We start from the raw sequence: 26,837 nt of genomic DNA, 5'->3' as shown, positions 1-26,837 counted from the left end.
GAAGTTCAGATTACCCTGAATGGCACCAACGATTTTTCCACGGTCACTCGCTTTGATCATATTTCCTCCCAATTCTGATGTTTAATCTAAACCACAACTTAACCTCATGGCCATTTCTGCTTGCCTTTAGATGTTTGCATTAATAAAGTAGCCACTGAGTGTGTGTCGGGAGTTTGCTTTAATTGTTGGTTTAGAGATGAAAGTATTCTTGACTTGTGGTGTACAGGTTTTATGAAGCCTTAATGACGCTTGAGGAGCTAGGCTTAAACCCAAAATGTTAATACCAGTAATAGAGACAGTAGAAGTTATAAGACCAGTAATGTTTTAAATTACTATTCTGATAACCTCGTGACATCAACCATTAGAGTACTTAAATTTTTATCAGTCTGGCTGGTTCAGCAAGATCAGGGAAACACAGGATTTTTACATTATAAACAAAATTACCTTTTATTTTTGTAACATTTTATTTAAAAAAATATAAATTAGTTCAGCATGAGATCAACAGTGTAAACAGTGGCGTCGCCCGCCCACTAACACCCACCCACCCACCCTCTTCCTTTCAAGAGAAGCCTTGATGCTGTTGAAAGGCTGTTGATTCAAGAAACTGGAGCTACCCTCCCCTTCCTCGGATCATACCTTATTGCCTTCCAATTCTCCAGGCGCTGAATGAACCTGGTTGGTTTAGCGCTTCCCCATGAATATAATATCGTCTTGGAGCACGGAACCTGGCGTCGACTGAGCACTCCACCCTCGCTGGTATATTCACTCACGTAACACTTTTTACTACCCTAAAACTAAGTCGTCATTTCACGTGCCTCTACACTCCAGTTATTCGGAATCGAAACACTTCGGCTAACTGTTGACCTTTCTAATTGTGTAATGTACACCTGCTTGGCGACCTCAGCTGCAACGTCTATTTACTGTGGTATTTATAATACATATATACATTGTCTCCCACCCCAACGTCTCTACCACGACAGGGACCATCTTTCCAAACTCCCACCACCACGCTAGGGACTGCTGCCTCTCTCCACTACCATTATTTCCACAAGAATCGCCACTTACGTTTTTATGTAGACTGGATATTCTCTCACTCTCACCCAAGAGAGACACACACACACACACACACACACACACACACACACACACAGAGGAGCAAGGACTCGACCCCTGCAGCCTCAACTAGGTGAGTACACACACCTCATGGAGCAGGGAGAGAGTGGACCTAGTAGTGATCAGCGAAGAGGCAGGGCCAGGAGCTGTGAATCGACCCCTGCAAACACAAATAGGTAAACACACACACACACACACACACACCCTCACTAAACATTATTTCTGTGCTCTAAAACGAATTATTCCTGCAGTTGTAGTATATTGCGTTTGAAGTGTTAATACAACACAAGAGTTAACATAAACAAGATTCACCGGTATGGTTGTCAAGTGTGTAGAGAGTTGCTACATTTCTCGTTTCAAGTGCTTTTTACCATTTATTGCGACACATCTTCCATATTTGTTTTCATGTTCACCATAAAGTGTCTGCAGTATCTCGGCTTAAGTTCTTGCAAGATGAACACCTCTCGACTCCGTTGTGTCTGCAATAACCTCGTTTTTTTTTGTCTCTTAAGTATCTGCAAGACCAATTCCTCTCTGCCATACTACACCTGACTTAACGTTCGTAATTTTTTTTATGGTATCGTTGTGGACATGCGATGGGCGAAATTTCACTGGACTTCTCACAAAGCACTGTTTAAGGTACCGAGGTGGAATTATCCAAGACTTCTTTTGTACCTTGGCGGTCAGGTTTCTCTCACCTGGGCCCAGCCTCAAAAACCTGCACTACTAATGAGCTGATGTGGTTACTGTGGCCATGTTGTACATAACACACGGAAGTTGGCTCGGTATTTCGTAAGGTTTGAGTCTCCTTTCATCTTAGACATGAAGTTGTAAATAGTTGCACTCGAGTGGAAATTATCATAGCAACAAGGGGAGCTTCAGAGTAACGTTAGTTAATATGTGGAACTGTTTTTGGGTGGACTTCAATACTTTATATTAAAGCAAGATAGTGATCTTTATTGACGCATTGATGTCACTAGTAATATCAACTGAAGGCTTCTCTTATTTTCATGTAAATAATCTTGTATTCCACATTGCTCCTTTTTTTCAGTTTCCTTACATTGTGTTTCCTCTCATTTCTCCAGGCGCTGTATAAGCCCTACGGGTTTAATGCTTCCCTATTAATGTAATATTGGGACATCATTTCACTGTGTAGAGCTTTATTTAGTCATGACCTAATAAAGCTCGCTTCTGAAGTTTGTCTTCCTAGAGGTGTGCTCATATACCCTCCTTGTATTTAACTTCATGTAACTAAATATTGTATTCAACTTCATGTAACTAAATATTGTATTCAACTTCATGTAACTAAATAGCATATTTGACTCCAGTGTGTTCAGCATGAAGGAATGGAGAGAGGATGTGTCACATATATACATGAGTGGCAGGAAATGCTTCTTCAGTGTGAGGGTAGCTAGGAGGGAGAACGAACTGGATAAGGAAATAGTGCAAACTGTTCGTACACTGTTTTAAAAGTGGGTGATAAGGTCCATGAGGCCAGAAGTATTGTGACAGTGAGTAGTCGAGAGGCAGCGCCGTGAGTAGATTCCGCTACGTGTAAGCATAAGCAGGCGATCACGTGATTCTTAAGGGTCAGGGTCATACCCTCGCAACAGAAATAACCAAATACCCATTCCTCCAGACCCCTTCATTCAATCCTCCTTCATTCACTCCTTCTAATCTTCTTCATTCAATGCATTTGTTCCAATCCCCTCCATCCAGTCATCCAGTCCTTCCTGCAGTTCCTCCTGTACGGTGCGGAATTTCGCTGCGTGGTTCAGTCACCTGGAACTAGTGGTTTATCCCGAAATAAATATGTAAATAAGCTGTAGGACCCCTACAAGTTGAGAGCTTCCTATACAATAATAATAATACAGTTAGGAAAGGGTGGAGCTACAGAGCTCAAGAGAGTGCTGAGCCAGCTGCTGGGAAGCTGTGGACCCTTAATGGTTATCTCTTGTAGGATTACCTACATCCGTAACTTAATAGCCATGTTGGCCGGCTACACCCTCTACACTTGACCACTACACTACTCTTTACACCTGGCCACCTCCTTCATACTAGACCCCAGGGTGCTGTATAGCCCTTATGGCTTAGCGCTTCTTTTTGATAATAATAATAATTAGACCCCAGGGGACACTCAGTCCACTGAATCCAACATGGTCGTTGCTGCCATGGTTCGCTATATGGCCATAGACTATTGCACCTTCACATGTGCTCGTAGACACACGGTCTTGCCGTGCTCCTCCTCCTCACAGATCACGATCATAATATGACAACACTTATCAAGGTTCTTTTTTCTCACTGATAAAACAGTACGGGACAGTATAACACCATCCCCTCAAGGAAGGCTTCTTGATGCTGGTGAGGGGCTCTTGAGGGAAGGAATTGAACCTGTCCTTTTCTTTGGATGGAAACTTATTGCCTCTCATTCCTCCAGGCACTGTGTGGCTGGCTTAGCGTCTTAGTTTTCTGATCTTTCTGGAATTAGTCGAGAGAGCAGCACTTAAGTTTGTCTCTGTTCTGGAGTAGTATTAGTAATTTTTAAGTTTTTAGTCTGAGACTGGACGATCTGGGTGGGCTGATAAGTGTTTAATGACAAGAATGTTTTCCATTTATATTAATCTTCAGTTTTGAGATTTTTGACTGGTTATATTTGGAGGGGAGGAAGGGGGGAACTATGCTTCGTGTTTCGTCAAGTCTTTGGGTAATCCCAAAGAAGCATTTGGTAACCTTTACTCCGTCCAACTCTTCAAAGGGAATGAGGGTGGGGGTACCTTGATGCTGGCGAAGGGCTCTTAATCAAAGGACTTTGAGCTACCCTGGAGGAAGGCTCCGCTGTTGTCAGGGCCACCAGTCTTTCTCAGGCAGGGTGCTGTGTAGAGGGAGGGAAGCCACACTGCTGCCAGGGCCACCAGTCTTCCTCAGGCAGGTGCTAGGTGGAGGGAAGGAGACCATATGGTCATCATGACCACCAGTCTTCTTCGTCATACAAGGTGTAGGTGAAGGAAAGGAGGCCACACGTAAGGAGCGAGGGGAGCCGGGTGTGAAGGGACCAAAACATACTCTGAAGGGAGTCGTTAGATTTAGGTGAACTTTATAAGAGAATGTCTGGTATAGGACGAGGGTTGGCTTCGAGCAGAGGGGAGGATAAGAGGAGGCAGAAGGGCACCCAGAGAGGCAGGGAGAGTGCCACCATATCTAATACCTCTCCCGGGTGCCTGGGCGAATAGACTGCTCCTACTTCATAATGCAATTCACCTCAGCCAGCAAGGCAGGGGGAGTGCCACCTTAACTGAAACGTGCCCTGGGTGCCTGGGCGAACAGCACTCCTTGGTACATAATGCCATTAACTTCCATGCTGACTACCATGCTCTGATCCCCACCTACTCCATCACCTGTCAAAAAAAGCATCAGCATTATTAATATCAGAAGCATCATCATTAAATACTTATGTAAGAACAAGATGCAGTGAATGACTACAGAATACTTTCTAACAGTATTGTCAGAAAATATTTCAGTTTGAGTAGTTAAGTGGAACTTTGTAGATTAGAAAATACAAGCAGACTCCGTAAGCATCTAAGAGAGATGTTAAGAGAGAAGAAGCCGAGAATCGACCCCAATAACTAGATACAACTATGTATGCACGCAGGCCCAGGAGCTGCAGCTTTACTCTCAGCAAACTGTGCTAGGTTATTATCAACTATATATATCACGTACTGAAACCTCTCATCTTACAGTTCAGCGGTTTTTTTTAATGTGAATGTAATAATGTAATCTTTCGGCTCTCCCTCACTCACCCCTGGATGTGATCTTAATATTGGCACCGGGCAGTCCTGGGGGCGTGGGCGTGGTGGGCGGGGGCACGCGTGGGTCGTGGGCGTCCTCATGGTGCTGGGCGGGTCGCTTGGCTGCAGGTGGTAACGCACTCTCTTCAAGGCGACTGCGTAGGTCGTTACGTAAATCATTGCGCATATCGTTGCGCAGGTCATTGCGTATATCATTACGTAGATCGTTACGTAGATCGTTACGTAGGTCGTTGCGCAGGTCGTTGCGCAGGTCGCTGTGCAGGTCATTGCGAAGATCTGAATTTTCCTTGAGACGTCCAGGCCGCTGTAAGAAAAAGAGCTGATTCTCTCGGTTATCGCGAACAGAATAAGACAATATTAAACTATCATAGGCTAAGGCGATACGACACATGTACAACAGTTATGTATCTTTATTCTGAAACGTTTCGCCTACACAGTAGACTTCTTCAGTCAAATTCAGAGATACCTGCAACTGGATACAGCTGGAGCAGTGGCAAGGTGAAGATGATGTGATCAATCCGTCAGTGTTGAGCTACTTATTCATACCTACCTAGGAATGGTAAGCTAAGTCAGTGCCGGATCAGCCGGGCTGTGGCTCGTACGTTGGACTGCGTGCGGACAGCAGTAACAGCCTAGTTGATCAGGCCCTGATCCATCGGGAGGCCTGGTCATGGACCGGGCCGCGGGGGCGTTGATCCCCGGAATAACCTCCAGGTAACTCCGCACCACACTGGGAAGAGGCTTCTCTAGGGACCCGACGGAAACCTCAACATAGACGTTGTTTATTAACCTCGACTACTTTTTATTTAATATCATGAGGGAACATCTTAGGCCTGTATGACTGTACAGTATTTCAAATATTTTACCCGGAGTGATTTCCCTACAAACGTCCATCATTCAGGATGGGAAGAGGGGAGAGGATGCATTGATGCTGGTGGAGGGCTCTTCCTCCAAGGAATTGGAGTTACCATTCCTTTGAATCAAATGTTAAACCCTGTGGGTTTAACATTTTTCCTTGAATTTAATAATTGTAAGCTTCCATGATTCGCTGTACGACGTAGCTTTAAAAATAGGTTGGACGAATATATAAGTGAGAAGGGTTAAATTTATGAATATAGTTAAAATCGCATGGAAAGGTTAGTCTAAAATCCAACCTAATATACTCGAACTAAATTAACTCTCACTAACCTAAACTAACCCAACTCAGTAATATAACCAAACTAACTTAATGTAACCTAACCTAAACTTTTTGCGTGACTTTTTCTCCTGTGACTATTTTTCTACATATGACTTGATTTGAGAAAACCTGCCTAGCATGGACCGGTAGGCCTGCTGCAGTGGTCCTTATACTCTCGTTGCACATTAATAGAAGGAGGGGTGTTAATGTTGCAGTTTAAAAACTGTAGTGTAAAGCACCCTTCTGGCAAGACAGTGATGGAGTGAATGATGGTGAAAGTTTTTCTTTTTCGGGCCACCCTGCCTTGGTGGGAATCGGCCAGTGTGATAATAAAAATAATAAAAAAAAATGATAATTTATATATATTGTCTTCTGGATAAAAAGGCTTCAAGGAAGAATATTTGGATTTCTTCCTGAAGCCGTTTGAATATTCCACTTCCCCTACCACCCCATCTTTTAATATATTTCTGTATATATTGTATATATATTCTGTATATATTTCTACAGTTTTCGAATTATGTCCATGTATTGATAAAGCCACTGGATGGCGAAATGTCTACAGAATAAAGATACCCAAATGTTGCACATGTATCTACGTCATTATACTCTCGTGTTTAAATTTGTTGAATGGCCTTTTACGTGTCTTAGACTAATGCAATCAAATGTTTACGTTTTTCCCCCTTCATGGGGTACATCTTGATGCCAGTAAAAGGCTCTTGATACTAAGAATTGAAGCTAACTTGCCCATTCCTCAGATCGAACCTGATTCCCTCCCATTCTTAACAGCTTACCATTAACCAAGGAATGTAAGAACTTACGTCTTCCTTAAGGTCGAGGTTTAATGCCTCTTTCTGTGGAGGGAAGGGGACCCCGGCGAGTGGATGGTAGGGAGGCGGCAGCTTGGGACCCTCGTCCTCGTGGGGGAAGCCCCCACCTCCTCCAAGACCCTGGTTGTAGAGCTTCCACATGGTGAGTCTCGTGGCCTCTAGCAGCGCCTCCTGCGACCCTGGCGGAGACCCACCACGACCTGAGGGACGACACAGAGTTAGCCATACAAGGACACGCAGGGAATCATCGCCGCCTCACTCTTCAAGGTGGGAGGGAGAGTCTTGATGCTGGTGAAGGGTTGTTAGTCCAAGAGATGGCAGCTTCTCTTTATCTTCTTGGGTAAAATCAGACTGCTTCCCATTCTGTAGGTTGCTGGATTACCCCTACGGATCTAGCGCTTCCTGTGAATATAATAATAATTATTATTTTCATTATATTCAAAAGGAAGCAGCAAACCCGTGTGGGTCAGGCAGCGCTGAATAATAATCGCAGCGTCGTAGTTAAAAAATTTGTGCTGAATTAATGAGGGATATGTATGGTGTAAACACACATGAGGAAGTGCTGCTCAGGTGTACATTAACATGAAGATACTAGCAGAGAGAAATGAAGAGCGGACGCCGGTAACACACAAGCTGGCACTGACTTACTGTATGCCACGTAAACCAAGACTAGGGACCGTTTCCTTGCTTGTCTTCATATACCACAGAAAGTGTAAACACACCCCAGCAGGGTCTCTACATTTCTTAAAACTGCCTCAAACAGCTGTAGCAAACACAAGCAGGAGTCGACAGACAGGGAGGGCCAAGGAGCACCTGCTGCTGTGGCTGCTGGATGCGAGGGATAGGAGGGATGGACGGGGTGTGTGAAGTGTAGGTAGAAGTGGGTGGGGTGTCTAAGATTGGTTGAGGTTTAGAGAAAGGTGAGGCAGGTAAGAGGAGTCATAACTTGACTCTAATTCTCGCCCATAATCCTCAACACAACACCCATCCTTCTCAACCCACCGTCCTCAACCTACCTTAAACACACTGCCCACCCTCAACCTATCTCCAACCCACTACCCACCCTCGTAACGTGCTCGTGGATACCAGCACATTACCCACCTTTATCCAGCCCATCCTCCACCCACCAGCCCACCCTCCACCCACGAGCGTTTACTATCTTGCGAGACACATAATAATAACCTGGTACTGGCAGGGTGAGTGCTACATGGTATAACACGCCGCCTAATATCACCACTCACTCTCACTAATGCTCTAAACATTTAAATCCAGAATTATAAAGTACTATCAAAACTTCACAACACCCTACTCTATAATATATGCAGATGAACGAGCTTAGGTTACCTCTCTCTCTCTCTCTCTCTCTCTCTCTCTCTCTCTCTCTCTCTCTCTCTCTCTCTCTCTCTCTCTCTCTCTCTCTCTCTCCTTACCGTACCATCAACACAAAATACAGTAAACGCTGCACACACACAAGGGACTTCTCATATACAATTTTCCTACATGCAAATCAAACAAATGGAGTTTGAGTGGGTTACGTGTGCAGAGTGGGGTAGAGTATGTTGTGAAGCATAAGATGTTAGGTACAAGTGTGCGAGTAGTGGATAGTGCAGGTGTAGGGTTTAGATGAGGTTGGTAGAGGGACATTAAAATCCTGACAGGTGATGCTTATAAATATACAGAGTCAACCGCGCCACCCGGACAGTAGTCTCTGCGTCCTTCAGTACACATTCTTCGCTATCCCTTTCCCAAATTTCTCTGTCCTACGCTCCTCTATCATCTTCCTCTATACACCTTCCTCCCTGCATTGTTTCTCAACACCATCACTTTCCACACATGTCCCACCAGGGATGTGTTTGAACAGTGCTGCTCATCCTGTGAGTGATCATACCGCCATAAAGATAGGATTGACAAAACAGTAGCCGAAAAGCTTCCTTAATATAACGTCGTAGGTGTTACACATGCAACTTTACCACACATTCCACTAGTCCTTCCTGGCCGTCTTCCCACACCCTCGGGAGAGCGTGAGATTGAAACGCCCACAACAGTAGAACCTAAAGGGATCCACGCACCACTTTTCCCTATTAAGGCAGTGTGGCGCGAGAGGCCTTCATCTCTGGAGCTCCAGAGGTGAAACGACCATAGGTTGACCAACCACTGGAGGAAATGCCTTACATTTTACCTCGAGGGATGAGTGTGCTGGGCAGTGCCACTCAAGTGGGTGAAAATACCGCTATCAAATCAATATTGAGAAGTGCCGTTCATCCTGCGAGCGAACATTCTTCTGTAAAGTGAGTATTGGGCAGTGCCATTCATAGTGAGTGAACGTACTATAAAGACCGTATATTTCTGTCCGAAGTGTTGATGCTATCAACTCCATCCTTGGCTGTTGCAACACAACCACCCACCATTCTCCAATATCGACAACACCACCACCACCAGACGCCGGAAAGCACGACTAGATAGCCTCTCATACACGAGAATTATAAGGGCGGAATTTAGCATGGGTCTTCGTCAGATGCGGCGGCAGGTAACAATTAGCGGAGGTAATATAAATAGATTCGAGGAGCTGACCATTCATGTAGGGAGAGAGGCACAAAAGACTAATTATCATATCGTTTATGGACGGAATCAAACCTTATTGTGTGGCTTCCTTTGAGGCCGGGAGTGAGGCCCGCCTCTCCCAGGTATTGAGTGTCTTCACTCATCACTACACAGAAAGACACTTTGTGTACAACAAACTTTTATACACGACTTTTCGCTCTAAGCAGAACTTTATCGGTACTTTATAAACAAAAGTCTATTGAACATTTTATACACTGGCAGATTGCTGGTCTTTATAGCATGAACATGCAAATTGTATATATGTTGGTAGAATTATCGACAATATGTAAAGTAAAAGGACACAAGTGCAACTGTGACATTATATTGTTTGTAATGGCTTGACAAAGCTCCTGGAGAGCGAAACGTTGCCACAATAAAATATCACATTAGTTGCACTTGTGCCCTTTTACTTCACATGAGCATGTAAGATGACTGGTAAATCGTAAATTTTTCTTTCATTCAGTATACTCGTATCTTTACATTCCTGTCTTTTTCTTAATAGTTTTTATTCTTGTAATGTTTATTTTCCAGTTCAAGAGTCCTGGTGTGAGACCGGGCACCAGGGCAATGATCCCCGGAGCTATTAACATTTATATAAGCCTGAGCCATCAAGAAACATCAGTACAAGAGTTGAGCTGGTGGGAGCCTCCCAAGAGAGTGTTCTAGTCAGAAACCCTGGGTCAGACCAGGACCTTCAAGGGGGCGTGGTCGCGGCACTTGGCTCCGATACATGGCCACAATTCGTCAACATCCAGCACAACTCACGTAAAAACGAGTAACAATTCAGATTAAGCAGGAGAGGCTGCGGGGGCTCGAAGGTCGTATTGGATAATCAGGCGACTTGGGATTTTCGCTTTTAATTGCATGGCGTGTAATGTCTGGAATTGCGTGGAGGAACATCGGCGGGATGAGTGCCTATAGGTCTGTAAAACTGCTGGCGGCTGATCCATCATCTCTTATCTACACTATCGTTGTTGCTAACTATCGCAAGGAAGCGTGACTACCCCAATATCTCCCTCATTATCTCTGTTTTACACTATCTCTCCATTATCTCCGTATCGTCGTAATTATCGCTAGACAATATCTACATTGCCGTGAAACCAAGGATGTTCTCTGCACAGCATCATGTGCTCTTGTAATGTAGTCGTCGAGGGGTGGTCGTAATGTGGTCAGTCGCAGCATTGCTTGGAAGCGCTATGGTCATAGTCATACGTCGCACAGGGTGGTCGTCATATTGGAAGGCAGAGGTAGCCATAAATGGTCTAACTGAACTAATGAGTTCGTCTTTGGTTAAGAAACCGCCAACTTAATTTTTTATAAACAAAATTGGGCACATCAACTTTGTGTTGCTACCCTATTCTGTATGATAGTTTCATAACAGGAACGAAGGTATACCTATGTTTTCCACCACAAAATGCTTTGTTTATATGATAAATGACATATTCCTGATTTGGAAGACTTTGATAGGGTACCTTTAATACGCTTTTGATGAGTTTCAACTGTTCCTTACTCCCTAAGCCCGGCTCTGGGCTAGGCTTGTTGGGTGCTTGTTTGGTCAACCAGACTTTTGCTGATAGCAGCCCGCTGGTCCACATATACATCACAGATTTGTTGATCCGGCACTTGGTGGAGGAAATTGTATCGTTTCCTCTTAAATTTATGGTATAAGTTATACCGTGAATTAAGGAAAGATCGTGGACTTCACCTTACGAAAGCAGACAACCCAAATGCGATAGTAATTACGGACAAGGTAGGTTATAGGGGGAAATGACGTATTAGAAAACATTTGAACTGACGTGCCCCTTAAAGACGTAGGATGTTAAGGATATCATTAAGCATTCCACTATAAGTTCAATAGTTACGGCAGCTTAAAGGTTTAACAGTATATACCATACCACGGGTGGGGTTCAAACCCCAATCGTGCCATTACGATTTCCTGAGTCATGTTAACAATATAATGGCGCTGTAGTTGGCTGGGAATGGGGAAGGGAGGCATTCAGGGTGACAATAAGGTGTAAGTAGTAAGGGCATCGGAGAATAAGAAGAGCCGGGTATTTACGGGGAAAAGTGGTCAGCATGATGTGTTACACGTCAGACAACTCAACGTAATGTAGATAAAGTGTTCAAAGAACCGACAGGTTGATAAATTAGGCACATGTGCAATATGCAACACTTAGGTATCTTTATTGTGGAAAAGTTTCGCCACACATTAGCTTCATCAGTCCAGTGCAAAGAAGAATAGTGAATATCAGAAGATTGAGGTAATCAGTCCCTCAGCCTGGAGTCGATGTAATTAGTCCATCAATCTTCACTTTGTGTGCGTGTGCGCGTACTCGTCTAGTTGTACTCAGTTGGTTGTGGTTGCAGGGGTCGAGTCATAGCTCCTGGCCCCGCCTCTTCACTTGTCGCTACTGGGTCACTCGCCCTGAACCATGAGCTTTATCATACCTCTGCTTAAAGCTACGAATGGATCCTGCCTCCACTAGATCGCTTCCCAAACTATTCCACTTCCTGACTAATCTGTGACTGAAGAAATACTTCCTGATATCCCAGTGATTCGTCTGTCTCTTCAACTTCCAGCTGTGTCCCCTTGTTGCTGTGTCCCATCTCTGGAACATTCTGTCTTTGTCCACCTTGTCATTCCTCTCAGTATTTTATATGTCGTTATCATGTCCCCCCTATCTCTCCTGTCCTCCAGTGTCGTCAGGGTGTGCGTGTGCGTGTGTGTGTGTGTGTGTGTGTGTGTGTGTGTGTGTGTGTGTGTGTGTGTGTGTGTGTGTGTGTGTGTGTGTGCGCGCGCGCGCATACTCACCGACTTGTCTTCATGTCCCTCATTTTATATACTCTTCCTTAAGTCTGGACGCGGACGTTGATGAGAGCTGCAGTGTGTTAAACTGCTTTAGTTTCTGAAAATTTATCCCCGATAAAAGCTGACATAAAAAAAACTGGTACACATAAACAGGAGAGGAGAAAGAAGGGGAGACGGTGCAGGAAGGAGATACAGGAATGTGGAAGGAGAAAAAGAGGAAGAGGGCAAGATATAAAAAGACAAAGAGAATGATACTTAGAGAGGGAAGTAAGTGAGGGCTGAGGATAAGGGTCACATTTGATAAGTTGAGAACATCTAGCGTATTTTTCCTTGCGGTCACGAGCCTGGACTGACCCCACCGTCAAGAATCCGGTCCGGAGCCGGTCGGGCGGGGGCGTCCGGATACTAAACTCCGTAAAAGCCTACTACATAGCCGGGCGCCAAGTATATAAAACACATATAAAGCACATAAAGCACGGAGGGGGAATCGTTCCAGCCGGCCACGGAGTCATAAAGACGGCAGACGGCCGCTAAAATAAATCGTTAGCGGTGGGTCGAGGCAGATCCCGCCCAGATATCACGGTGGCTCAACTCCCACTATTTATTGCCTATATTTTGATGGCTCCTCATAAATTCAAGTGCATTTTACAGCTCTGTTGCTTCGCTGCTACACCGCTGCCTCTATCATCTCTGATGACGACCTGAACCATGACATCTAGAATGACTACAAGTATACCTCCCTTCAGAGAACATGAGGAAGTACCTTGAAGAGCCTATTAGAACGTTCCTTCCCTTTCCTTCCCTTTCCTCTCCTTTTCCTCTGTTTCTACCTTAATAAATTTAACACTTTTCATGAATATGAAGATAATATTCTTGGTATACCAGGCAAACGAAGATCTGATTCGAGTTTAAAACGAGTATAACATCCAATTTCACTGTCACCAATTAGCACAAGCGTCATGATCATCAGGGCTCACACGACTGTGCTAGAGGGTGATAGTGACATTAAGGATGGGTATAAATGATAACGATCACTAGTGATAGTGCAAGGGGACAGGTAGTGTCAAGATGATGTACTTTTACTGTCCAGGTATGAGTGCAATCACTTCATCACAGGGACAGCCAAATCATCACAGCTGCTACACGGTCAGCACCAGCAACCTTATCGTTAAGGCCAGCAACACGGAGGACTGGTTTGGGACCGAGCCGCGGGTGCACTGAGTCCCGGAAGTGGCTACAGGTAGAGCTAATTTACAAGTAACACATACCTGTAGTATACTTGTGATTAATTCCTGAAAGAAAATTCTTCAAAACCGGTTTTACTTACAAGCAAAATATGCAGCATGACATTCCTTTTAACAAGGTCATTGCTGCTCGTGGTCCAGTCCACTGGCAGCAACAGCACGCAATAGGCCTGCAAGGCTAATGGAAAAATGATGATGGCATCGATAATTTTCATTGGGAGTATTCTGCTCGTTGTGCATATCACTCTCCATCCTCACCACCACTATCCCCAACATAATCACTGTTTTCATTAGTCGACACTATAGCCCTCTCTACAACCAACATTCGAATCACTAGCCCCACATATAACTATCACCACAACCACCTTTCCACCACTGCAACCATTATCACAGCCACTATCTCAATCGCCACTACAAGAATCCCCGAAATTAGTCATAACCAGTACTTCAGTCAGTCACCACTATAACTATCCCCAGAGCATTTATCACTATTACTACCTCATTAATCACTACAATCATCTTCACAGGCACTACCCCATTAATTACCACAGCAACCATCCCTGTGACCAAAATCATGTACCACTACCCCATCAGTCACCACTATAAACACCCTCACAATCACTGTCCCTACTGATCACTATTACCATCCCCACAACATTACAACCACTGCTTACATCAGCCTCCACCCATCTTGAAACCAATATCACATCCATTACCCTAATCAACTGCAACCATTCCCGTAACTACAAACCCTACCAGTTGCCACCACTACTACCAACATCACAGCCACCACCACTGTCACCACTACAGCCATCCCCACAACTATAATCCCTGCCAGTCACCACTACAACCAGCATCACAGCCACTACCTTTGTCACCACTACAACCATCCCCACAACCATCTTCATCACCAGCAACATCAGCGTTACCATCATCCCAGGCACATGTACAACACATCTTCCCTGGCCATTAAAAATGAATTACATCTTCCGCTCCCGAAAATCAATTGGCAATAGAGTTTTGGGCATAAAAGTCACTTAAAATTCATTATATTTCCAAATATAGTGATCCGGACCTCGATAGAAAACGTGATAGTGTTTAGGCTCTTGTCATGTGATAGTAGGGAGCACAGAAACCAGACTTTAGTGGCGAGTGTTTGGTAGCACCGGTGTTGTGGGTGCTAGTTGGTGTTGCTAGGGTGTTGTGGGTATAGGTTAATGGTGTTCAGTGGCGTGTGGTGGGTTATTGTACATGATACAGCTAGCTGTGGGGTGTGCAGTGTTATCTTGGAACAACTGCCACAATATTTCATAACAAGGGACAGAAAAATTAGTTTCCCATTATGACCCATGATTATATTATTGATTCAGCTTAATATTTATGATGAATTTGCCATATTTGATGAGTGTGCGTCGCTCACCTAGCATACAATATACGCCACTGAATTGGTGTTGGGTGTTGAATATTCGTGCGTATTGGTATATGTTGATGGGAGTTTATTAGCTGCTGTTGTTGGTGAATGTTGTAAGATTTACGGAATGTTAAGGTATGCAAGCCTGCTGGGGCATGCCGGGTAGTATTGGAGGAATGACGCAGTGCTGGTGAGTTTCGCCTGCTGGAATGTTTGGGAGTGCTAGGGAGACTTGCTTATTGGGAATGCTACATGATTAGGGTTTCGGGAGTTATCGTCCACGACTCCTAGCCTTAGATCAAATCTCCTGGTTAAATGCTCTGTTGATCCGTAATGGTTTTTCAGGAACGCAGGCTCCTCCTTATAGAAAATTATGGGTCTCTTCATAATTCCCATTTGAAATTCCCGAGAAGTGTCAATCTTTAGTGGTCTCGGTTACTTGCTTAAAAGTTGTATATGAACGAAGAATTAGACGCATGTGCAACATCTGGGTGTCTTTAATTTGTAGACGTTTCGCCATCTAGTGGTTTTATCAGTACAATACAAAGACATATTGTAAAGACTAGAAGTATATATGCAAAAGACAAAGTAATCAGTCCCTCAGTCTTGGAGTATATACTTTGTATATACTTCTACAGTCTTCACATTATGTCCTTGTATGGATAAAGCCACTGGGTGGCGATACGTATACAAATTAAAGACACCCAGATGCTGCACATGTTTCTAATTCTTCGCTCAAAAGTTCCTTAAATATTTCGGTTCGTGTTTGTCATATGTGAAAACTTCCTTGAGCAACATCTTTGACAGGAGAATACAAACTGCGTTAGTCCAAACTTCTCTGATACTTTTTAAACATCTCTGCTTTTGAATGGTTTTGTATATTCTTGAAAATTTAGCTATTATTTTTCAGATTGTATGTATGTTGGTAGAATTACAGACTGTGTAAAGTAAAGGGACACAAGTGCAACTATATATACCATCTGTGTCGATCTATTGTTTGTAACGGCTTGACAAAGCTCCTGGAGAGCGAAACGTTGCCACAATAAAATGTCACATTAGTTGCACTTGTGGCCTTTTACTTTACATATTATTTTTCAACCTGTGTTGCTTATGAGATGATCTGTGACTCTTTGTCTTCGCTAATAGAGGAAGCGTCTTTCCCATTTCAGTTTTTGTTGTTAATGGTATCAGTTTTGAGCATGTTTCCAGCATGTCTGCATTCCTCCTCTCTGGGATTGCTGGGGGATGTAGGTGGGAGGGAGAGAGAGGCTTGCGACTTTGGAAAGGGGTGGATAGCGAGGAAAGGAGGAGTGGCGAGTGTTTGGGAGATGAAGGTGGGGAGGAGGAGCCGGAAAGTGCTGGGGGTGAGGCAGGGAATAGGTATTGCTTGGGGAGAGAGGTAACGAGCGCTGGGGGATGGGGATAGGGAGTGCTGGGAAGTATCGCGTGTTGTGACTTCAAACACCGTCGACTTACCAGCCCCACATACAAAAAAGGGGTCCATGTAATTGCCCGTCTCATTATTCACGTAATGTCCGTCACAGCATTATTGTGGTTGGTTGTATTCCACTGTCAAGGTGGGTCATTCTCGTGGGGCGGCGGGCCGCCAGCGGCAACAGCCTGCTTGACCAGACTAGCACCAGATGATCCTGGTCCATAGCCGGGCTCTGGGAGTAGAAAAAACTGAACTCATCAAAGGTATCCCACCAATTCTTGCCACCAAGGATCCAAATCCAAATGGAAATAAGTCACTGTCTGACTTTATTTTTTTTTTTGCTTATTCTAGGTAGTTTGCACTGTGAATAAGGCACTTGCATTACATTCTTTAACTTCTCGATTTTTTAAACCATTTACATCAATTTACACTATGTATGATAATTGTACACGAGTACCTGTGCCTAAACTTACCTCCCACCCATTCTTACTACCTCATCTTCTTCCCTTTTCCCCTGATCATCAACTCTCCGCTAAGGCAAGCAGACACCCAACTTACCCTGAGTCTTGTAATCCTTCACCCATCGCACAACACTATGTAAGGAATGGTGTCACTGTTCAGGGAAATAGGATGGTGAGGAAAGGAATGGGATACAGGAAAAATAAGGGAGGGAAGTGGTGTAATCGTAAGTGTACTAGGGTAGTGAGGGATATATGGAGGGAGAGAGTGAGGGGAGAGAGAGGTATATATCTAGATTCTAAATATATACCAATAAGTATGTAGGTTAGTAAGGAGGAGAGGTGACGAGTATCAGATCTTATTTGTTTGCAATCGTGTCATTACGATCTCGTGAGTCAGATCTTATTAGAGTTTGCTAATCAATTCCTTATTGTGGTCGGGAGGGAGAGAGCAAAGAAAAGAGATGAATGGAATGAAGGAAGAATGAAAGGAAAATACAAGAGACTGAGAGGAAGAGACACTCGGGGCAAAGGACGGAAAGAGAAAGGGAGATGAAAGTAAATGGAGGCTGAGAATGAGAAAGTAAGGGAGAGTGGAATGAGTAATGGAGTGAGGGTCTGAAGAATGAAGGGAGATATTGTCAGTCTGAGGTTATACTTGATTATAACAAGTACTATATGTGAATCATTTCCCTGAGTACACGTGGGTAGCACGAGTGAAAAGTGGGCAACTTTGTGGATATGTGAGCAGCATGTGTAGAAAGGGGTGAATATGTACGTGTGGAGCGCATGTGTATGTGCAAAAGTGGGAAGCAGCTGTGTTGGGTACTAGTAAGGGTGTGTGGGCGGCGGCGGCGGCGGCACGTAAACAGAATACAATCTCTAAGACTGCCTTACACTCATTCACAATCATCATTATACAGTCAGGCAGTGAACACACTATCCCATTTCCTCTACTTGCTTCCCCATAGCTTCTTTCCTGCTGCTGCTGCTGCTCTTACTGCTTCTGCTACTGCTGATCCTCCAGGAGCTGTATGATCACAATGGGTTTAATAATGATCATCTTTCCCTTGCTATCCTTTCCTCTTCATTCCCAAACACTTTAACCACTTCTGCACATAATCCCTCATTTTTATGTATATCCTCCCTCTTGTCTTTCTATTCCTCCTTTTGCAATGTCCTCTGCCTCCTCTTCCTCCATTTCCTCTTCCGCCCTCGCTGAGCCCTTACTTTATTGACTAGCACTAAAACACACCATTAAAATCAAGTCAGTGTGACAATGGAAGCGCCCGGGATATAATGGACTTGAGGGAGGCGACGAGGAATTAAACAACGAGTGTTCTCGGAAATGGCTTTATTATCCCGCCAGTTAAATTCGCCGGGGAAACTGCAATAAACTCATAAAAGGTGGCGAAGCAACGCTCGTCCCGTCCGGGCATTGACGGGCGATGCAGTGATCGTTCCGTCGGGGTACTGACGGGCGATTCAGTGATCGTTCCGTCCGGGCATTGATGGGCGATGCAATGATCGACCCGTCCGGGTATTGACGGCCGAAATAAGGCTGACCCTGCCACTTATAGCAAACTTCGTAATCCATGATCTAATTTCGAGTCATTTTATTACGGTCAATTCTCTTGCATCCCATTCATAACAGTGCCTCCCTCAGTACACCTCTTCTACCTTACTACGCCTCGCCTCTTACTCCTTCCTCACTGTGATCCCTCATTCCCACCTCCCTACTAGACTCGCCACACTCCTCCCTCACTACAATCATTGCCTGGTTGATGCCATTAAGCAAAAACTTCATTTGCACATTGTGGTTGATTCTTCATGCATAGTTGTTGACTATCACGGCATCCCGCCGCCCACCGACCACTACCCGTCGTCCACAGAGGCCGTTGTTCACACATACAACAACAGGGGCTGCCGTTCAAATATAACAGCAGAGGCTGCCATTCAACTTAGCAGCAACAAGGGCCGCCGTTCACATTGATATATAAAGCAAGAAGGACCATCATTCATATTGATACTGTAACAGAGACCACCGTTCACAACAGGGGCTGCCGTTCACAACAGGGGCTGCCGTTCACATTGATACTGAACGTGGGTGGCTCTGACAAGAGGTCCGCGAGGAAGGTGGCACAGCTTCGGGACAAGGCACTGCTGTAGCGCCCCTCGCATACGGCTGTCACTCCCGTAGGTTGGTACAGGAATGTCGACTGTTGCGTGGGCATCCCTCCTTCCCCACTACTCCTCCATCATGGCCGCTGTCGGTTCATCATTTACATACGTAATCACGGAGCAACGAGTAATTGTGATATTGCTGAATGTGGCCGTGCAAGTCAAAATCTGCACAACCATCACGCTTTTCAGCTGGCTACCAACCTCTCTCGACTCGGAGTGTGATGGTGGTTGTGTGCAGTAGTAGTGGTGGTGAAAATAGGCAACAATTATATAGGATATGACAGACTGTGGATACTTAGCCTCCCCTTCTCACGAGAACTGCTGCTGCTTGCGATAATACTCTGTAGACTAAGGATAGGGGGGCGCGCCTCGGTCAGATGACCATAAGCTCCAGGTGTGGGTCATATGACTAAGTACCGCGTCAGGAGACACTTTTCATCCTCCATATACTCTCGTGTTTCTATGTCTACACAACCTTCTACATCTAAATCATACCCCTCCTCCAAAGTGTAAAACATCACCAGATTATAAATCTGTAGCCCCTCAATTACATATTATTCCTAAACATTTTACTGTTTCCTGACAAACCTTACCCAACCTAACCTTACCCTTGCTCCTGCACACGTCAGTGTGACTTTCTGAGATCTGTTGAGTGCGGCACACATTTCAGTTTTCCGTCCATGGCTTTAGTCTTCTCATATTTGTCAGGCATTGTATAATCCCCGGGGCACCTGTAGGAGTCTCCAGGAAGTTTTAAGACACTCGTTTAACATTACCAGTCGGTGCGGTTTTTTTTAATGATTGAGCATTTAATTATGTTTGTTTTATGTAGTGTTTGCGTGAATATTTTTTTAATTTCAGTTAGGGGAGAAAAGATTTTCTCTCTCTCTCTCTCTCTCTCTCTCTCTCTCTCTCTCTCTCTCTCTCTCTCTCTGTTATATATAGAATGTTTTATTGCTTCGAGCGTTAAATGACCCTTTGGTCTCGCGATTTCAAAACTGCAAAACATCCCTCCATGTAAAATGTAAGATAACACTAGTAAACATCGTCCGATTGGCTGTGACTGCCGAGTAACTGTAACGTCTGAGAATTACGGTGTCAAGAAATGCTTTCCTCTTAACTTCAGGGAACATATTCAAAGTGTGTGCTCTATAACCAGGTTAATTTGCAACCAAATGAAGTGCTTGTTTTTACAGTGGACGAGTGCCTCGTAAAATTGTTGACTTGTGTAAGGCATTCTACTGTAAGCTTTGTAAAGAAGGAAAACTGTTTTCGAACGAAAGACATACGTGTGTGTGTGTGTGTGTGTGTGTGTGTGTGTGTGTGTGTGTGTGTGTGTGTGTGTGTGTGTGTGTGTGTGTGTGTGTGTGTGTGTGTGTGTGTGAAAAACCATCACATTATCAGCTACACTACAGAGGGTCGTGATTCTTTAACCAGAAAATTCTTTTACCTGAAAAAGTTTATGAAAGCCACAAACTGGGTTCGTTCTTAATGACAAAACCATCTCAATAGTTTCTTTGCCCAATAAATTATATCTTTCATACGGACACACAATCTTCTAATTTTTATGCTCCTTATTATCTGTGTAATATTCACACCGCTGATCCCAGATACAACGCTGCATAACACCACATGAAAGATGTCGAATTAAGAGTGGTTCAAATTTCTAAATAAAACATTTTTTGGTTTTGATTCGGACTCTGAGTTTAAAACTCTCATTGGAATGTATTTCTGACTCTTCAAATAAGTAGATAACAAGGAGGAAGCAGTGGTTTGTGGGCACTGGAAAGCACCGAGTGCTCAGCTACATCTGCTCAAGGATGGAAAATAAACAAAACAGAAGGAAACTCACCCATTAAACAGTCAGGCTGGGGTAGGGGATAGGTAGTGCCGTTGCCGTTGAAGTGAGGTCGTACTGCGAGCGAGAGCGGGCTGTGGAGGTTGTGCAGTGACTGGAGATTAAGAAGTGGGGGCTGTAGAGAGTCACAGTAGCTACCGTAGGCGGAGCGGCGCCCTTCCCTCCTGTTGTTGTCGATGGCACACTGCAGCTCCGCCGGGTTGGAGAACTTCGTTTTCTCACACTCGTAAGGGTACAGGTATTTGGTGTACCTGGAGGTGGTGCAGGACGGGGGAGAGCGGTGCAAAAGAAAATTGTGATTAGTCTGTGAGGTACATAACAGTTTATAGTGAGTTGTTAGTTTGTGTGGTACCTTCACATACTTAGTATTCATCATGTCATATAAACGAAGAAAACGTTATATGGTCATAAACTGTCCATAAGCTCACCAAGTAATACATTGTACACCATAAGAAAGCTTGTAGCTGGATCTCCATGTATACAGTGAAGAGCAGCAATTAACTATATCTTCTGCCTCTCTGGGAACCTACAAAACATGAAACACGAAATTCCCCTTAGACTGCTAAAACACTCACGATAATCTCATCTTTTCCGTATAATACCTACCTACCATAATATATATATATATATATATATATATATATATATAAATATATATATATAAATATATTATATAATATATATATAAATATATATATATAAAATATATATATATAAAATATATATATATAAAATATATATATATAAAATATATATATATAAAATATATATATATAAAATATATACATATATATACATATATATACATACACCGAAGACATTGCATATTTTTGTGAAATACTACGAATCTGTTATAGCTAGGTTATTTATGTTATTCACAAATGTTTTATATTAGTATATATTCTTATGCTCTGCATTTGGAAATCTGTTAATTTTTGATATTCGTCACTTTTCCACTTCTTGTGTAGGATTTTTTTTCTACCATCTGGTAGACCAGGCTCTTCCTCGCTGTCATCAGGTCAACCTTCCTGTTTTCTGACTGGCCCAGCTGTCTTCGCTGTTAAAAGTAAGTGCTCGCGTTTAAAAGTTTTTTTTTTTTTTAAGCCCCGTGTTTAAAATAACTGGTTGAGTGAGGAGGGTCGGGGTTCCCTTGAGCATGGTGTGACATCGGGGCATTCGTGCCAACACGCCGTTATGAATAAAGAGAGTTGACTCTTCCTTGGTGCAACCACTGATTAGGCCTGGGAAACATCTCTACCACCACCACCACCACCTTTAACGCCTGCTACTTCCCCACTTTTTCATATTCCTCCACTTCTTCCTATTCCTCTTCCTCTGATAAGTCTGGTAACCATAGATGAACCCTAAACCCACGTGTCCCTAAACCCACCTCTCCCCAAACCCCATCTCCACTACACCTTCACCATCAGTATGATGATCTTGAGACCTTGGTTTATCTTGTGTTGCCGCTGGCGCTGGGGGAACGGGCGGGCCGGGTCAGTAAAACGGTAGCTGGCGTGGGCTGGGGTGGGCGTGGGAAGGCGTGGTTGGGGCCTGACTTACGCCAGGCGCGCCCACCATTTACGAGCGCCAGAGTACGGCCTGCTCACCGAACATGGCTCTCATACAACCGCATAAAAACTGCAGCGCTTCCGACCACACGCTGGTATGAACGCGCGCAGTCCTTTTGATCACATATTGGTATGAACATGCTCATACATGCAACACTTCCAATCACATGCCGTTATGAGCGCACAGGCCTTGAGTTTCCAACACCGCATTCTAAACGCGTGCGTACACGGAGCACAAAGCTTCCAAATCTGCAAACCGAAATTATCACGTATGAAAACAAGGTTTGGCACACTGAAGTATTCAGAGCGAGTATTCAGTGTTATGGGGGCACGACTCTTCAAACACCCTTCATGCAGAAGACGAATTACCAACAAACTCTTGGCTGTCTTCAAGAGGGAGCTCTTCAAATTTCTCATCAGTTCCTGATCAGCCGGGCTGTAGTTCGTACGCTGAATTGCGAGCAGCGGGCACTAACAGCCTGATCAATCAGGACAGCAACGAGGAGGCCTGGTCTGGGGGTATTGGGTGACAATGACAGGTTATGTATGGATGACAGTGACGATGTTGTGGGTGACAACAAAGTGAGCGTCGATAATCGTCTCAACACATTGTAATCCTCTGAAGCTAGAACGCGTGTTAAAGGCGGCCCCCGACTCTTGCTAAAGGATAATCATTCTTGTTGCAGAGCGCCGTAGGGGTGGCAAGTCACTCTTTTCCCCCTCCCTCATGAGGTTAAGCTGCCAGGTGGGGAGCTGAACACCAGTAGCTGTGAGGTGAGAACGGCTCCCCCATCCCTCCCCCTCCTGCTGTTGACGTGCTGGCGGTGCTCAGCAACAGGAGTAATGCTGTGCACATCACAGCAGCAACTGGAACTGGAGGTAGGAATACCACCGCTCCTAACTCTTGAGTTAAAACTTGACCTGGATGAAGAAACTGACAGTGGAAAGCCACACGGTATCAAGGATGGTAGACTAACTTCCTGGACCTCAATAATTTATTTGATATGGATTGTGGACTAGTCTCACCAGAGACTGAACCACAAACTAGAAACGTAAGCAGAAGCAAAAGCTAGTGCTATAGTGGACCAGGGAGTAAAAGAAAGGCCGATGACAGCGGAAGCTTGAAGGATAACTCCGGATGGGCGAGGGTGATGAGTGGGGCGCTGCAAATATCAGTATTCTTCTGAGTACATGTATAGATGACCGTCCATGAAAGTATAGAATTCTGTGTCTTTGCTAATCATCCTGACAAGGACATACGGGAAGATATAAATATACAGAAGATATGCAGAGCAACCACAGGAGGAGTTGAATGATAGCTGTAGGCCTTTCGTGTTGCAATCAGCACATCATCATGAGCTTGCAGTGGTGATGAATGGTTTGAAAAACCGACAAGTTGAAGATTGAGACACTCATGCAGCATATGGGAATCTTTATTCAGGAAACGTTTCGCCACACAGTGGCTTCATCAGTCCAATACAAAGAGGAAGGCGTAAGGAGAGGAGGAGAATGAGGTAATCAGTCCCTCAACCTGGAGTCGATGAGCTTGCAGTGTTGCAGAAAGGAGGTCCAAGCAAATACGATCACAGGAAGCGCCTTTGCTGGCGCTGTTTGTCAACGAAGGCAGGAATAATGTTTGTCAACGAAGGCAGGAATAATGTTTGTCAACGAAGGCAAGACTAATGTTTGTCAACGAAGGCAAGACTAATGTTTGTCAACGAAGGCAGGAATAATGTTTGTCAACGAAGGCAGGAATAATGTTTGTCAACGAAGGCAGGAATAATGTTTATCAACGAAGGCAAGACTAATGTTTGTCAACGAAGGCAAGACTAATGTTTGTCAACGAAGGCAGGAATAATGTTTGTCAACGAAGGCAGGAATAATGTTTGTCAACGAAGGCAGGAATAATGTTTATCAACGAAGGCAAGACTAATGTTTGTCAACGAAGGTAAAAATAATGTTCGTCAACGAAGGCAAGACTAATGTTTGTCAACGAAGGCAAGACTAATGTTTGTCAACGAAGGCAAGACTAATGTTTGTCAACGAAGGCAAGACTAATGTTTGTCAACGAAGGCAAGAGTAATTTTGTCAACGAAGGCAGGAATAATGTTTATCAACGAAGGCAAGACTAATGTTTGTCAACGAAGGTAAAAATAATGTTCGTCAACGAAGGCAAGACTAATGTTTGTCAACGAAGGCAAGACTAATGTTTGTCAACGAAGGCAAGACTAATGTTTGTCAACGAAGGCAAGACTAATGTTTGTCAACGAAGGCAAGACTAATGTTTGTCAACGAAGGCAAGACTAATGTTTGTCAACGAAGGCAAGAGTAATTTTGTCAACGAAGGCAGGAATAATGTTTATCAACGAAGGCAAGACTAATGTTTGTCAACGAAGGCAGGAATAATGTTTATCAACGAAGGCAAGACTAATGTTTGTCAACGAAGGCAGGAATAATGTTTATCAACGAAGGCAAGACTAATGTTTGTCAACGAAGGTAAGAATAATGTTTGTCAGCGAAGGCAGGAATAATGTTTGTCAGCGAAGGCAGGAATAATGTTTGTCAACGAAGGCAGGAATAATGTTTGAATTGTGAAGAGCAGGTGTTAAATGCAGAGATCAATCACATTGTTTGGGTTTATTGGGTCATCCTAGATTAAGTCTACGTAATGGAAGACTGCAAAAAAATGTTTTGTATTTATTCCTTAAATAAAATTTGACAAAGTACTCAAGCATCAGGGAGGTAGAATAGTTAGAGTTGGATGAGAATGTGGATGCAAATTCTATGCACCTTTTTTTCAGGTATGATCAAGGACCAAAAACGCCAGACAGTTGTAATGACGTTGGAGGTAGTTTAAGAAACGGGGGTCAGGAACTGCGACTCGACCCCTGCAATCTCTCTCTCTCTCTCTCTCTCTCTCTCTCTCTCTCTCTCTCTCTCTCTCTCTCTCTCTCTCTCTCTCTCTCTCTCGATAGTAGAGGACATGATAATGACGTACAAAATACTGAGAGGAATTGACAAGGTGCAGAGGGACAGTATGTTTCAGAGATGGAAAATAGGAACAAGAGGCCACAGCTAGAAGCTGAAAACTCGGATGAGTCGTAGGGATGTTAGGAAGTATTTTTTCAGCCTTAGAGTTGTCAAGAAGTGTAATATGGAGAGTGAAGTGGTAGAGGCGGGATCGATACATGGCTTTAAGAAAAGGTACAACATGGCTCTTGAAGTCGGGAGAGAGTGGTCCTAGTAGCGACCAGCGAAGAGGCAGGGCCAGGAGCTGTGAATCGATCCCTGCAACCACATATAGGTGAGTATATATACACACACACACACACACACACACACACACAGGCTAAGGAAGGAAGGAAGGAGGAGAGACAACAAGAAATGACCGTAAAGTATGTGAAGAACTCAAGAGATTCAAAGAAGTGTTCACAGAGGAGACAGAAGGGACTCCAGAAAGACGGAGAGGTGGGGCACACCACCAAGTGCTGGACACAGTGCACACAACCGAGGAAGAAGTGAAGAGGCTTCTGAGTGAGCTAGATACCTCAAAGGCAATGGGGCCAGATAACATCTCCCCATGGGTATTGAGAGAGGGAGCAGAGGCGCTATGTGTACCCCTAACAACAATATTCAATACATCTATCGAAACAGGGAGATTGCCTGAGGCATGGAAGACAGCAAATGTAGTCCCAATCTTTAAAAAAGGAGACAGACATGAAGCATTAAACTACAGACCAGTGTCACTGACATGTATAGTATGCAAAATCATGGAGAAGATTATCAGGAGAAGAGTGGTGGAACACCTAGAAAGGAACGATCTCATCAACAGCAGCCAACATGGTTTCAGGGACGGGAAATCCTGTGTCACAAACCTACTGGAGTTCTAAGACATGGTGACAGCAGTAAGACAAGAGAGAGAGGGGTGGGTGGATTGCATTTTCTTGGACTGCAAGAAGGGGTTTGACACGGTTCCACATAAGAGATTGGTGCAAAAACTGGAGGACCAAGCAGGGATAACAGGGAAGGCACTACAATGGATCAGGGAATACTTGTCAGGAAGACAGCAACGAGTCATGGTACGTGGCGAGGTGTCAGAGTGGGCACCTGTGACCAGCGGGGTCCCGCAGGGGTCAGTCCTAGGACCAGTGCTGTTTCTGGTATTTGTGAACGACATGACGGAAGGAATAGACTCTGAGGTGTCCCTGTTTGCAGATGACGTGAAGTTGATGAGAAGAATTCACTCGATCGAAGATCAGGCAGAACTACAAAGGGATCTGGACAGGCTGCAGACCTGGTCCAGCAATTGGCTCCTGGAGTTCAATCCCACCAAGTGCAAAGTC

At 44.2% G+C, this 26,837-nt stretch overlaps 1 protein-coding gene across 3 annotated transcripts in view; it reads right to left on the bottom strand.

Moving 5' to 3' along the window:
• Positions 1-553: 553 nt before the first annotated feature.
• Positions 554-26,837, bottom strand: part of LOC128702320 (AT-rich interactive domain-containing protein 3B-like) — a 221,708-nt gene continuing 195,424 nt past the window's right edge. For 2 of the 3 annotated variants that reach the window (XM_053796512.2, XM_053796514.2), the window contains 4 exons: positions 20,918-21,174; positions 6,915-7,123; positions 4,911-5,238; positions 554-4,508 (listed from right to left, as the gene is read on the bottom strand). In XM_053796512.2, the coding sequence (XP_053652487.1) occupies positions 4,402-4,508; positions 4,911-5,238; positions 6,915-7,123; positions 20,918-21,174 (901 nt within the window). In that variant the 3' untranslated portion in view covers positions 554-4,401. The remainder of the gene's footprint in view (positions 4,509-4,910; positions 5,239-6,914; positions 7,124-20,917; positions 21,175-26,837) is intronic. The other variant, XM_053796513.2, reaches the window with a different exon arrangement.

The sequence above is a fragment of the Cherax quadricarinatus genome, chromosome 80 (genome assembly GCF_038502225.1).
Source record: "Cherax quadricarinatus isolate ZL_2023a chromosome 80, ASM3850222v1, whole genome shotgun sequence".
In the NCBI taxonomy this organism is placed as follows: domain Eukaryota; kingdom Metazoa; phylum Arthropoda; class Malacostraca; order Decapoda; family Parastacidae; genus Cherax; species Cherax quadricarinatus.
This window is presented reverse-complemented; position numbering and strand designations above follow the sequence as displayed.